Raw genomic sequence first — 15,738 nt, forward strand, 5'->3', positions numbered from 1 at the left:
AAGAAGTGTAATTGAATCTCATTGAAACCATCAGATCTGTGCATCGTAGTGCAGCCTGAGCTGGGCGTCTTTTAAGCTCAGATATGTGTTATTCATTGATACTCATTCTCAAATCTTACTAGTAGAGTTAGAAGCCTGATTGAAAACCAGTAGTGATTTCTCTGTTTATCATCCCAAATAAAGGAAATGAATTAGTTACCAGTCTAGTTAATTATTTTAAAAATACTGGTGAGTCAGGAAACTATATGCAAATTAGTAAAAAATTAATTTCTGTTACATTTGAGTAACTTGGAAAAGCACATTGGATTCACAAGTGTTTGAAATTTATATTCTTCTCTCACATACGAAACTGTACTGTAAATAGGCCAGCATCTCTCTGGGGAAAGAAATGTGAATTTTGCTGACAAGTAGAGGTCTCTCAGCAGAAAAATACATGCTGACAGTTTGACTCAGTGCCCAATTGACTGATTTCTTTCGTCCTTTTTGTTTCTATTTTAGATGCTGAAGAATACCAGCCTCCAATATGGAAATCATACTGTAAGTATACAAGAAACTTGAATAATCTTAGTACCTTACCGAGGTGTCAGTCACTGTTAAGTCTTTTCCCTGTCTTTATTTAGAAGAAAGACATAAATGTATTAGGTGCTTGTAGAAATTAATGTATGGGACAGCAGTGAAACCTGAATCTTTTTGGATTTCCATGAAGCAAGGGCAGCAGGGTTATGTGTGCCAGACTCCCTGGGTTGCCTTACAAATGTGGAAATCCTGGGTTTCATGGTTTCTCTGCTGAGATTTTCAGGAAGGATTTCAGAGGTAGAGGTTAATGCTTCATGTGTTTACTAAAGGTCAAGCTTGAGTATACTTGTCTTTTTATATGGGTCACCAAATCACTTTAAGATAATAATATTTTTTGATCCTTCGCAATAGAAGCTGATTTTTGAAGTGGTGGTTTAGAAGTTGGAGACAGCACTATCAGTTCTTTGAACCTTCCTGTCTGCCTTTAGAAAAATCATTTACATAGTGTGCAGTGCAGAAGTGCATATTTTATGCTCCCTTGCTTTGTTCCAAATGTATTTTTCAATAGAGTAGCAGATCTAAGACAAAATATTGGCTTTTAAATCCCTTGTTAAAGATGGCCTTTAAATTTGTTCTTTGTATTTTAAACCCTTACTGGAACTTTAATAAAAAGAGTAGCTTTGGATATAGAGGCTTGTTTTATTTTTTTGTTTTCAGATACAGAACTATCCTAAGTGTCTCTTTTATTGTGGCAACTCCAAATTCAGTACAGTGCCATTACCAAAATGGAACTACAAAAAGACAAGGATAACAGTAGTTACATGCATGTACATGTATAATTTTAAAGACTGGAATAAACTTGCTAACTTCACTTATATGCACATTAAACTACCTTGCTGACTTCAAAGACATCACCTCTGTGTTACCTGAGAATGACATTCTGCCCCAGAATGGACTCAGAGATTTTCAACCAAAATTTGAATATCCCATTAAATTACAAAAATTGCTTTTTAGAACACTGTTTTCTAGAGACTTTGTTGTTGTTGTTGTAATGTTTTAAATATATAAGAGAAACCTTCTGAAAAGTCAGCAAGAGTGTATCTGAGTTAGACCATTCGTACATACTTTGCTGAGTACTTAGAAAGAAGCAGACAATTGAGTGATTTTTTTTTAAAAAGAGAAACCTGGCTTGCTCAAAATCAATGAAAAAGCTCCTATTGACTCTGACAAGACCAGTATTTGAAATGACAGATGTTTCCTTGTTAGCAGGAAGTTTCCGTTAAGAAGTCAGGAAACAAGCATATACCTTTACTTACCTGCTCTTAGTTGGCCTACTGATGCAGCAGACAGATCACTGCATGCAGAGAAAAGGTTTGGTTACTTTTACCTGATAGCATACAAATAGTCCAAGAAAACATTTTTTTTAAATTAAAAAAAAAAAAGAAAAAAAGAATTAATTCATAGTCTATGAATATATTTCCTCTTCTTCTATATGAAGGATGCCAATATTGTGGTAATGACAAAGTCATGGCCTCAGCATTTGAACTCCATGCATGAATGACCTTGGAAAAAGTTACACAGCTCCAAAATGCAGAAAATAGTTTAAGGTTACAAAAATTTACTGCTGAGACTGTTTAGCTACAGATACACATTTTTCTTTGCAATGTTAGGTAATGTATGCTTCTTTACTCAGCTAGAAAAATCCTAATCTGGTAAATTAATTATAGAGGTTATGTCTAGCAATAGTGTTCGTTTGTGATTTGATCCATTGTCCTGTCTCATCACAATTTTAACTTAGTGTATGTATTTTATGCTTAGTACTCCGTGTTTACTGCCTATTTAACAATTAGTTTTGGTCTATTTTAGCTAGTAGCTTTTAAAGTTTGCTAACATATAGTAAGATACTTTGCATACAGTTTTGATTTCTGTTTTAAGTCCTGCATAAATTTAGGTGCACTATGTTGCCTTTTACTGACATCATGATCAAGAATTCAGTCCTTCTAGATTCTCAACAAAGGCAGATTTTCCTGTTTATGCAAAGTATTCAAATAAACAGTATTGCACGTGTCCATGGACAAATGCTGATCAAAGTGGAATGGTTTTCAGAATTGAAGCCTTACTGTTTTGACATAATGCACAAGTTTGTTTCAGATGTATTCAGAAAAGATGAACCCTTCTAATCAGAAGATCCTCATTTGCTTATGAAGAATTGTTAGAATTTCACATAGATTTCACAGGTTACAAAGTTTTTCAGACTTTTTCTGATAGCCCCGGGACACAAAAAATAAAAGAAATGTGCAAGAATAATTTTGTAATACCAGGGAGGGACTTGGGAAAAAAAAATCTAGAAAGTTTCTAGCAGCCAGCAGGGTCTAGGCAGTGGGTTTGATTGCATTTATACGTGAGTAGCAAATCAACAAATAAATATCAGATAACTGATTTCTTTGTGTAGTCTGCTGTGTGTTAGGCATATTATACAAAATAGCATTTTGCCTTTTTACTATCATTGAGTTAGTAAAGAAAGGAAGATAAGAATCATAGAATGTGGGTTGGAAGGGCTTCTGGGATGAGTTAATCCAGCTTCCCGCCCAGAGCATGACTGTTGTCAGGTCTAGAGCAGAACAGCCACGACTTTACATAACAGTCCTGAAAACCTTCAGGGATTGAGCCTCTGCCATCTTTGTAGGTAACCTGCTCCAGTGCTGCACTGTCCTCTTAGAGCAGAGACAATGATCTTACCTGCTTCATGGGATGAGTAGGCAATTTGTTTGACTGTTGAAACAGGGTAGTCATTGGTTTCCAGCTACAGCACATATGTGCTTGAATTTTGAAGAGATATAAACCCACTCTTTTTCTCCTTTTACCACTGTTGAGATTGGCATGTGCTAAGTCAGTCATGTGTCAATGCCACTTCAATGTCTATTTGCATTATTTAAGATCAGTATGCTGATGTGAAGCAGTGTGGCAAAGCCCAGAGCATCAGCTGATGCCCTGCTTCAGCTCCTCACGAAGTTTCTGTGCCTTCTGCCCTTCATCAAATAATAAGCACAGTGTCCGAGACTCATTTTTGTTAGAAATTAAGTCTTTGTTTCAGCCAAGCACTTAGGTTCCTAATTAAGCATGTGAGTAATCCTGCAGAAATAGGACAGCTCATATTGTTCAAGCTCGGCACATGGATAAATGCCTGACTGAGATGAGGCCGAGGAGGTAAAACTAAGGAACTCTGCGAAACATTCTCAGAAGAAGGCAGTATGTTTCCTTGCTGCTTTATAAAACCAATGATAGGAATTTTTCCTCTCTGCTGGAGCATCACTGAACACTCATCATAGGTGAGTTAAAGGAGAAAGCTCGAGGTCCTGACACACTGCAGAATGAAAAAAAAATATGAAGAAATTGCTGATAGCCCTTCTTTCCTGGCAGAAGAGGAGTAAGTGTTATTTTTTGCATGTCAGCCCTTTGTTTCTTAGACAGATTGAATTTTGGAATTAGGCAGTTCTTCCTAAAACATATTGTAGAATTTCCCTTATTCATCCCCTGAGACAACTCATACTGTAGCAGGAACAAAAGAGAGAAGGATATATTCTAACCAGCTACTTTGCATCTCAAAGAAATGTTCCTGTAAAAATTCAATAATAAATTAGAGTTTTGTTAACACTGTAAGTTCGGACGTGATTATGATACTATGAATGCAGGCAAACTCTCCGAAGTCTAAAACTGATAAAGATGTTCAAGAGCCAATTAAAAGCTACAGCATTTTTCTGTAGCAGTGCTGCATTTTTGTCTAATATTTAGTGTGTATTATTACTGTACATTTCATTTGCATCTGATGCTGAACAAAAAGCCACTCCCAGTCTGATGCTCTTCTCTGAGCAGTAATAATACATTTTCTTTTTGCATGAAATTGATTTTTTATAAGATTCATTTTCTCAGGGCTAAGATAATAATGCATCATTATGTTCAAGTGTCATCTTTTTTATTATCACAGTGGGTATGTCTGTAACCTGCCTGTCAGTTCTAAATGCTGGAAATAGAGTGGGTCAGATGTCAATCATTGCTTACCATTGTATTAAATAAGTGTGGTTTTCTATTATTTCAGTTAACCATATTCTTATACATTGGTTTCTGTTTTGAGATTTTCAGAGGTGGAGGTGGGAAAATGAGGCAGAAAGGCAAGGCTTGTTTGTCATTTGAGCAAGTAGATGGGTATGTACCTTCTGAATCTGACCATTCCCTGAACTGTGCTGGGGTCTCAGCAATGTCAGCTACAGTGTGAGTGCCCAGCACTTTGGAAAAAGTGTATAATGAAATCGGGCAGAGCTGCAGGATGTTCAGCACTTCTGAAAATGAGGTCACTTAATGAGGTGCCTGTGCTCATTGGAACTTAGCTGTAGGGCACATTTTTCTCAAGTCACCTTAGCCATAATATTGCACTTGTATTCAAGTGCATTCAAGCCCATTAGCAGGCTTTCACGCAGCAATCATTTGAAGCAGAAACAGGAGAGACCCTTCCTAAAAGAGAACACAGCTTTTGGTAGGGTCACACTGACTTTGCTCCCTAATACTTTAGTCTGTGAGATACTGCCTTTCCTTGTTTTCCACTTAACTGAACTTTCATTGTTTTTTTACCTTCTTCACCCTTACATTGCTGTGTGTCTTTTTTGGGCATCCTTGGCAGCTGTGTATCTGTCTGTCTCTTCTCTGTTGTTTGTCTCCCATTGAACTGCTTGGTGTCCTGTACCACGATGCCACTGGTGGTTCTCAGTTCTTTTCTCTGTTCCTGATCTGTCTTCTCTCCCTCCATCTAATGGTTCTGTATCTGTCTCCTCTTGTTGTTCCACTGGTTTGACTTTCTGTCAGTTTAATGCCTACCAATTTAAAGCTAATATGGCCAAATCTGAATTCTTTATGTTTCACAGAAAACCATTTCCCATTCATGACATTTTCTGTGATTACCACCATTCGCAACCTCAATCGTGCTTGGGCCATTTTCTCATCCTGCACACTTAGCATATAATTTATTATTATTTATTTGTATAGTAATAATCTTACCACATTTTCTTCTGATGTATTTCTAAATCAGATATATTTCTCAGTTCATATTATCATGCAGATTAATTACCCATGACAGCAACCTTTTCCAATCTATTCAAAATACAGTTGTTAAGAGGATTTGTCTTCCTTGCATTCGTCATGAATCCCTGCACTGATTCATCCCACTACATCCAATCAGCATCCAGTTTTTTGTGTTTGCTTTCAAGTCTTTCATGTACCTGCTCTTTCCTGTTAATCATTCCCTCCTTTGTTTTGTGAAATGCCGACTCTTCTCCCCACCATTGCTTCTCCAGAGTTATTAGCCTCAGAGATTCTTTTGGTTATTTTAAAGACCTCTTTGCTTTTTTCGTTTCTTATAAATGCAGCACATCACAAGATGGGCTTCCTATGTGATCTTCAGACCAATTTGTTTTGCACCACTGCTAACAAATTTTCTTAGAAACAGCCACTAGCTTAATATGCTGTGTCAGTTAATGTTTAACAGATTAGATTATTGAAAATAGGATTTTTATGAAGTATTATTTTTCAGTTAAAATTTAAATGAATTAATTGGGGAAATATAATTTACTTTAAATAAGAAGCAGTCATATTCTTGCAATGTTTTGAATCCTTAGAGTTCTTTCTCTCCATTGAAAATGTATGTGGGAAAGAAAAAGTTCCTATTTTTTTACTATCTTTAGTATTAAGCATCACTAACATGCTGAATCAGTGGTTATGCTGATTTCAGACATTCAGAAATTAACTCTAAAATTGGGGTCCAGAATAATCAGAGTTTTAAAACATTATCTGTAATTTTTGAACAAAATTTTCATGCTTTCTTTGACAGTTCATTTGGATACACAAATCATTTGGTCACAAAAGAGTAGAAGTAAGTCCTTAAATCTTAGTTACATAACTGCAAGAGGTAGGAAAGACCAGAAGTTATCTTGTGCAAAAGTAGTGGAAGATCTGACAGTGCTGAATGATGCAGGGTGTATCCAAAGCCTGAGTACAAATTCAGAACTAGATCACATCCATATGCATTAAAATTGATAGAGAATATAAGAAATCATGAACTCTCTTTCTGTGCCCCTCTAAGGAAGCAGGGATAAAGCTTGGGTTGGGAAAAGAAGAGGTTGTGGGGTTTTGCACTTTGACATGAGCAGAAGGCAGAAGCCCTCAAAGCTTTCCCATCCCCTGTGTGACAAACTTGGGTGCAGGCTAAAGGACTTCCCCACTCTCCAGATTTTATCACTTCTAGCCCCATTTAAAGAGAAGGTGCACAAGGTGCAAAAAAGTGCTAAGGACTAACACCTACTATTTCCATTCACTTTCTGCAACAGGGCTTCTGTGTTTATCAAACCCACAGGCATTTCTATTCCTCCCATAATCTACCACCTTTCAGGGCATAATTCTGAGCTTCACTACCATTATGAAGAAAATCATCCTAGAAACTCAGTCTTTTAAAAAAATTCATAGACACAACATGATCTTTCCAAATACAAGAAGGTCAGCATACAGAAGGCCTTTCTCAAGGGAGGGAATCCAAACCTCTGGGATTTTTACTGGAGTTACGGAGAGACAGTCTGTCTGTGCTGGAATTGATTACTGTCATTGCATGTCAGCTTCTTCTCACGACTCTGGAGTGGAAGGGAGGGAGAGGATCTCATTAAATACATGCAGTGAAGAGGCTGGGGCCAGGCAGCAACTACCTCTAGCCTCAGGTCTCTCTCCTCCAGCCCTCAGAAGATTTGCAAAATTGATCCAGGGCCATTTGAATAGGACATAATGGCTCTGAAAGGAATGTTTGCTTGCTCTTCAGTAATTGCCAGCAAATCTTGAAATAAATTATGAGATTGTGATGAGCCCTTTCAAAGGTACTGAACTTTTTCTAGGCCTATCCAAAAAACTGCTGGTGCTACTGGTAAGCAATCTGTTCTTGGTTTGTTGCAACACACTATATGCAAAAGTGGGATTTTATCCTGAGATACATCTAATAATTGGTATCTATTTCTGGCTAGTCTTCCCTAGTATAAAAATGTAAAAACAATACAAAAGGAGATAATACTTCTAAAAGTTAAAGCATTGGTCACTTTAGTTAGTTTGCAAGTCAACAACCACTTTTCATATAAATTACTTAGACACACTGAAATACCTCATTTTGCTGTCATATTCTTTATATTTGCATTTTTCTCTGCAGCCTCTGGCTAAAAAGACTCATCTGAATAAAAGTTTGTGTATGTTGCTGTCTTCTAATGATTTGTACATTTTTGTGTTTGACAGTGTATCAATTGCAACAAGAGGCACCGCGTCCCAAGAGAATCATCTGTCCTCGGGAGGTCAGTTCTTTTGCTCTACCTAGTTATATCTGATGAATTGTCAGCAGCATATGACTACCAAAAAATCTTTTGTGCAGTCTGCGAGTAATACTTGCTTTAATTTTTCTATGCCATTGTTTTATATAACCATTTTTCTTAAGGTTGATTAATTAAAGCAGATTAATATCCGCTAATTAGGCACGGCAGCCTCATTCTACCACTAGAAGCACCTTCATTAGACAAATGCTTATTAATCATTGCTTAATGTGCTTTTCTGTATACTACCTGAAGTTTTATGTTTCCTTTTCTAAATGAAGGTGTATTTTTCTTCCTGAATCTGCATAATAACATCTGTGTGATATGTTTCACCATGATACATGTAGCTTCAGTTTATTGAATGCCAAGTATTATGTTCAAGTTAAAATACTGAAGTGATACCCAGAGAGCTCTGTTCTGGCACAGAAACTTTAAAGGTTATAGGATATTTAGAAATCTGCAGGGCTGCAGGTTTGGCTGAGTTATCTTGTCCCCCTATTTTCTTCTTCTGTATTTCTTCAATTTCTACTTACTTTAATATGTCTGTTCCTCAACCTGCATGGCATAATAGTAATGGAACACATATGTAGATGTCTCTGCTCAATCAATAAGACTGTGATAGCTTTATCTTCTATAATGTCAGGGACAAATTTTGTGCAAATAGACACGTAATACTAGTAACAGAAATACTAAATGCATGAAGTGATTGCACAAGGTATAAAAGATAATGTGCAAGGAGACAGAAACTGCGGCTCATGGCCTGATATGTAGTTGTACTCCCAAACATCATTCTGAGCTCTGTCCTGCTTCCCACACTGTGTACCCATGAAAGCAGAGTCCTGGCATCTGTCAAATATTAAGGTACTGTCTCAAAACACTTTTGTGTGGGGCAGGAGGTTTTGTATCAAGGCACAGGTACTTGCCTGGGTTTGTGAAGAAAATCCATTGCAAAGCCAGGAATTGAGTACAGTTTTCCTGAGTCCACCTAGTGCCTTAACTAAAAGGCCATTGCATTTTTCTCTCAAGTGCCATTTACCAGTTTCAGGACAGGGAGAGCAGGGTCTTGGCCTCAGACTGGAAGTCTTCAAGCCCTGTCAGTTTGGGATGGTCCCAAAACATATACACAGGATGCTAAGAAGGGCAAGTAAAACACCAGACTGGGTGAACCCTCATGTCATTCTTTCTCCCTGTCAAAGACAAGGCTTGGGGAGATAGAGCACGTGCTAGTCCTGTGGGACTTCAGTGCACATGTGCTGGAGGGTTTTATCAAGACCTTGCTCTCTGAAATCCTCATGCAATCCAAAAGACAGTTAGTTCGCTGTGGCTGGTATTCTTTAAAGGAGAAGACATAGTTGAAAATAGTTAAGATAAACATTTTATTTATTTCCAGCATGGCCTTAGAGGAGTTTCTCTCTTTATGTGAGACAATGGTTTATCTAATATTTTATTTATCTATTTCATATTGAACTACTTTGAGGAAGAACTTGTTTTTAGAAAATCTGATTAATAAGCACCGAATGCTTAGGAAACCATGTTTGCAATTTAAACTCGTCTTTTTGGGGCTACAAGTTAAGCTGAATAAGTTTAATCCAAAATTCATTGCGCTAACTCAAAGCATTTTCTAGTTTGCCTCCATGAGTGAAAATTTAAATCAAGGTGAAATAGTCTGTTGAAGTGGAATAGCAATTGTACTCTTGTTCTAGGAACAAGATTATCTGCACAAGTGGATTAAATGTGCAGCTGTGAACTCTTTACCGGTGTGCTGTATTGAACTTATTTCCTTGAACTCAAGAACATATTACGTACAACTGAAGTTATCCTTTCGCCTATGCTTAAAGACCATATACATATTTAGTGCCTATTCAGGTCACTTCAAAAGATTTGCAGAAAGAAGCTAATATCATATTAATTAAATTAATACATCATTGACAAAGCAGTACATAACAAAATAAGTAAAAAGCATCTGTTTCACATGATCTAGGTTTGGTTCTGACTAATGAACCATTTTTAGTGGCTAACTTCATAGACTGCAGAGTTCTATTTTGAGTTGTTTTGATTTTGTTTTTAATTTAGTTAAACAGCTGAAAATGCAGAGACTTTATTTAGGGGTAGGTATATAAAGCAGTATGAATTCCCACAACTGCAATCTTTGGTTCTTGTTACTTGGACTTTGAATCTTTGTGTAGCTCAACTGTATGTGCTCACAGACTGATTGCTGGAAACACAGATTCTCTGATTCAAGAGCCATAAAACCACTAAAACACTGCTGATGTGCTTTACTTTTGCATATAGTTGGAGAATTGGGGCAGATGGGATGTCCTGATACCTAGATTGCTCCTTGTAGTTCATATTACTGGTTTATTATAAAGTAGAACTACATAGTGGTTTCATAGAGCATCACAGATAATTTTAGAGAGAAAATTCATCACTATGTTCTTATGGCACCTATTAGCTTTTTCTTAGCACACAGTCTGTCACAAGGGTGTTTTGGGATTGTTTTCTTGATTCTAGTTTGACTTCAGTGTGATCTGATGACTGTGTAGGCTTGCTTCACTGAAGATGATGTCTTATTAATCCTGAATTTGTCAGTTACATAAAAAGATCTCAAAATCTAATTTTGTGTTGTGTGTGAAAATATATTAATTAGAAATACGGTAGTTATTTAGTATGCAACATGATGCTCATCCAACATCTGGAGAGCAGGTGTCAGTGGGATATGTGACTGACAGGAAAGATTTATCTCTCCGTGTGCATATCATAGGAACTGGACCTTGTTGAGAGTGTTCACTTGTTTAATTTAGTATTCAAACTGCTTCAGACAAATCTAAAAATTGCAAATAATTTGAAATCCTTCGTGCCTATGGGACAATGCCTTTCATTCACAGTTGCTAAATTCTACACTGTTTGCAGGGGAGTTGAAGCATCTGCTGCAAACAAAATCTGTGACATCAACAGATAAACAAGTGTTGGAGGTTGTTTTTTTCTCTCACCACTTGGCATTTTCATCATGCCTCCATCTTTTCCACTGCCATCTTTTCAATTCTCTGCATTCATTTGCTCTTCCATTACCTCTCCATAGTCACAGGGGGTTTAGCCTCAGATCTCTGCCCTTCTATCATCTAATTTGTGTGGATTTCTTGATTAAGTATACTGTGGAGACAGAAATCCTGATATGCAAACCACCAGACTAAAAGCTGGGACTGTAAATAAACATGAACATTTATATCTTTTATTTACATTTATATATTTGTGTCTCTTAGCTTTGCTATGATGATTTTCCTTTTTTTTGCTTGCATAAGTATCTTGTCTAGCAAAAGCAGGTTGTTCCTGCAATGGGAATCATATTGAATTAACTGTTTTGGCTTCAGGTATCTAATGTCTTTTAATTAATCACCCACTGGTAGTGGGACTAATACAAAAATCCTACCTTCCCAATAACATTGGATTTCTGCCAATATTCTCATTTGTAACCATATTTCTTCCAGCAGTGTTTTAATGATTTATCTTTTAAGTAGAAAAAGTTCCATCTAAAAGCAGTTCCGGTGGAGGAGTAGCTTTTAAATATTGAGCAAATTTGATGATAGGCACCAAAGAATCATATTTGTGTTGTAAGAAAGTCATATTATGAAGCATCTTTTAGGGTTTATTCTACAGAAATGCTGATGAAAAAGTATATTCTCAGAAAATAACTCAAGCTTTCAACTTCCTTATTTTATTCAAAAGGAACATTTTAAATAATTCTTAATTTTAAGAAATATTTCAGGAGTAGATTATTCAAAGTTAAAATATCTTTTGAAGAAATGGAGCCTTTAACAAAGTAAAAGAATTAAGGAAGGATGGTGACATCACTCTGGACTATATCTGGTTAAACAATAGGCACATTATAAATTTTCTTCAAAGAGGGAGTGAATCTTACCCATGAGTTTTTGGATTATTTGTGTAGAAATATTCATACCTGTGAATGCTATTTGCATTCTGTTCCAAGAAAGTCTTAATTGCTGACGGCAATTTTTGAGGCTGCAAATTTGTCTGCATTAGACCTTCCACACTCCTAACAATGCCTTGGCCAAGCCAGTGTCAGCAACATTGAGAAACTCATCTAAATTTCCCTAGTGTAGGCAAAGCCTTAGAGCCCTAACTTATATTATTATGTAGAAAAATGTCAGTTAATTGCCTTCCTCATCATTCTGAATTCTAAGTAGGTTGTGTCAGAAGCGGTAGAAATTATTGTATCTGCCTTTAAAATATAAAAATTATGGTTTCTTGACTGAAAGCAAATATGATTACAAAAGGGAGACTTCTCTGAAGAAAGAAATCTCTTTTTCTTTTTGCTTAAATAATTGTAAGAGACTAAAATAATGGTGACTGTACTGCTGAGAGTTTTTCACTCAAACCATCCAGAGGGTCTGGAACTCTTTTGACCCTCTGGATATCCATTACCTAGATTTATCAAAACAGGAGTGTACATAGCGGCATTTCATAGAGCATAACTGTTGAAATGGTCACTAGCAGGTTTGTAATGCTGTTGCCATCTCGTACATTACTAGCTGCAAATACACAGGCTTATTGCACATTTCCCAAACTGAACTGCTGCAATTTACTCTTTACTCAGTTATCATCAAAGTTTCTTCTGAAGCATGGGATTCAAGCTAAGAACATTGCAGTTAGAAGAGTATGGTTTAAACAACAGCAATATTAAAAACACTGGTTAAAAAGCTTGTGACTAGGTAAGCTTGAGCAAGGTTGTTAAAATTCAGCCTTAGTAAAATGTTTGCATAGTATATCTGACTGGATAATAAGTATTTAATCATTGCAATAAGTCTTCCATGAATTCCCTTATTCTGCTTAGTGACCTTTACAAGCAGAATATTTCCTTTTTCTCTCTGCCCTCATCTTTCTAAGAACAATGTCTATACTGTGGTGAAGTACCAGAGGGCTGTAATAGGGCATTAAAATTAGCCATAAAATTGGTGGTAAATAAAGGGAGCAAATGGGAATTTTCATGGCCCTTGTTCAAATCACTCTACTGCAAAAGTCAGACACTGCTATGAGGTGTCTCTTACTGCCAAGTCGTGAGAGCTTATCTGAGATAATTCAGAATATTATCTTTCCCTTAGAAAGAAACCTCAGAACACACACAGTGACACACCAAGAGACCCTATTAGCTAGCAATTAAGTGAAAATGAGCAGAATTGTGCTGAAAACTATTTTCATTAATGGAAATGTTTGCACATGTAAGACTTAATGGAACCTATATTTTCAAATTCTTATAATATTGCCAATGCTTTAATTGTGTTTTCATAAACCTCTTTATGATAGAAACAAAAAGATACAAGGAGGACACAGCAGTAGTCTGTGGATTGCAAATGAAGTTAAGAGCAATTTTGAATAGATATGGACAGAAAAAGGAAAATTCTTCAGCTGAAATCCATAGCAAATGCAGAAAGCCTGGCTGCATTGGTGGTGGCTCAGAGCAGTTGAAAGCTAGGAAGGCTGTTCAGCTAAAGGTGTGCAGAGGACCCATGGAATGGATGTCAAAAGGTATTGTATCCAGCTGCCCTTGAAACTGGCTATATGCAGGTTTTCCTATATAAATTTAAAATATGGGTTTACACCCAAGGTCATTTTTCTGTAGTATCTCCATAGTGAATTTCATCCTGCAAAATGCCTGCGGTTTGCAGGAGTGGAGGAAAGAAAGAAGGGAAGATGAAATATTGCTTGCCCAAAATTCCCTTGTATTTATCACGTCGGAGAAATTTGCTGGTGTTTTTTTCCAAGGCGCTTTAATGACTGACAGGAAAGCTCATCTCTTCTAGAGTCCATGAGTCTTGCAGTCTCACTCTGCTGCAATAGTAAGATGGTGGAGCACTCAGAGGAAGCCACATCATTCTCATTTTAACAGTCCATTGACTACTGAACGGAGGAGAAAGCTTTCTAATTATTCTGCAGATGTGATAGTAAATATTTCATTTATGTACTTACAGCTAAACAAAACTAGAAGAGATTTGTCTGTTTCACTCGAATTTCCTCAGGTTTGATTTACTAATGTTCTAGGTTATGATTTGCAAATTAGATGAGTGTTGATCAGAGGAATATGGTATGAACCAATCAGTGCACTTATTGATCACTGTGAAATGGAAAAGTTAAAACCATCTTTTTGGAAGACATGATGGCAAGCTCTGACTTTTTTGATACAGTTTGATGAGCACAAACTGTAGGTAGCTGTCTTTAAGGACTAATGAACTTGCTAATTATCCCTATGGCTTTGCTTGAAATCTTTGCAAAGTTTCACCCTCCCTTCCATCTCTCTTTGGAAGTGGGTGATGCGCATGTTTGTATCTGTGTTTGTGATTTTGCTATTTCCCTAGTTTTTTATTTCCCTTTATCCTTGTTTAATATCACTCTCTTCATCTAGTTTTTTTTTATTTAGACATGGTGTTGAATGTAAGCAGTTTTCAAGCCAAAATAAATGAAAGCCTATTTCATATCTCCACCTAGATGAAGTTTATCTATAAGCCTACGTGTAGGTGAAAATGCTAAGTGCTTGTACAGATTTACATATCTGTTAAAATTCAGGCTAGTATTCATCATGTCTGGTTGAATAATATGTAGAAAGGGCTCTGGATGTCTCTGCTCTCTTTGTGTCTGGTATCTTTTTTCAAGTTTCAAGATGAGGAATTGTTGTGGTTTAACCCCAGCCAACAGCTGAGCACCACTCAGCCACTCGGTCACTTTCCCACCAGCATGATCAGCAAGAGAATCGGAGGGGTAAAAGCCTGAAAATTCATATGTTGAGTTTAACAGAGAAAGCAAAAGCCATGCATACAAACAAAGCAAAACAAGGAATTTGTTCACTGCTTCCCATGAGCAGGCAGGTGTTCATCCATCTCAAGGAGAGCAAGGCCCCATCACACGTAAGAAGACAAACACCATCCCTCCAAATGTCCCTCCCTTCCTCCTTCCTCCCCCCAGCTTTATATATTTAGCATAATGTCATATGGTATGGAATATCCCTTTGGTCAGTTTGGGTTGCTTGTCCCAGCTGTGTCTCCTCCCAACCTCCCATGGACCCTGAACTTCCTCACCAGCATGGCAGTTCAGAAAGCAGAAAAGGCCTTGGCTCTCTGTAAGCCCTGCTCAGCAATAACAAAAGCATCTCTATACTATCAGCCCCGTGTTCAGCACAAATCCAAAACACAGCCCCATACTAGCCACTGCAGAGAAAATTACCTCTATTCCAGCCGGAAACAGCACAGGAACACAGAGTATTGAGCACATGATTAATTTGTATTTCCTAATATGAATAAATATAGAAACTTTACATATCTCTCTATCGTCCTTTCTATACTTCCTGTACAAGCATGTATATAGCTACACACACAGAATGGTCAAATCAGCAAACTACATACATCTTTTTGGAATTGTGGACTGTTGTGGCATGTGTCATAGGAATGTTTTAGTGCTTCTCAGTTGTTACAGAAGAATTCAGAGCATTAATGTGGCTTACTGCATTTATCTGCTGCTGGGGATATTTTTCCTCCTATTTAAATGACTCAACACATCATTCTTGAAAAAAAAGGAGCACAGTTTAAATGTTATATTCAAATTTTTCACTTGCATTCAGAGTAACATCGATATTCCTTTTACATTTAATGATGCCCTTACTGTGTGAATGGAGGCTGCATAACAAAATAGATGACTCCCACTTTTGCTGTTGAAATTGTTTGAACCTGACCCTGCCTCCTCCAACTATTTAGCAGCAGGCTTCTTGATTAAGATTTATTTCAGTTTATTTTAGCTCATGTTCAGGAGCCCATTATTTTCCTTACTAGGCAAA

The 15,738-nt window shown here is 37.0% G+C and overlaps 1 protein-coding gene across 1 annotated transcript in view; it reads left to right on the forward strand.

Annotated features, from left to right (window-relative positions):
- Window positions 1-15,738, forward strand: part of CHN2 (chimerin 2) — a 161,288-nt gene that overhangs the window by 66,773 nt on the left and 78,777 nt on the right. Inside the window, exons 2-3 of the mRNA XM_027675313.1 lie at window positions 499-537; window positions 7,831-7,886. Coding sequence (XP_027531114.1) covers window positions 499-537; window positions 7,831-7,886 — 95 coding nt within the window. The remainder of the gene's footprint in view (window positions 1-498; window positions 538-7,830; window positions 7,887-15,738) is intronic.

Source organism: Neopelma chrysocephalum, unplaced genomic scaffold (assembly GCF_003984885.1).
Source record: "Neopelma chrysocephalum unplaced genomic scaffold, ASM398488v2 Primary Assembly neopelma1_26, whole genome shotgun sequence".
NCBI classification, from domain to species: Eukaryota; Metazoa; Chordata; class Aves; order Passeriformes; family Pipridae; genus Neopelma; species Neopelma chrysocephalum.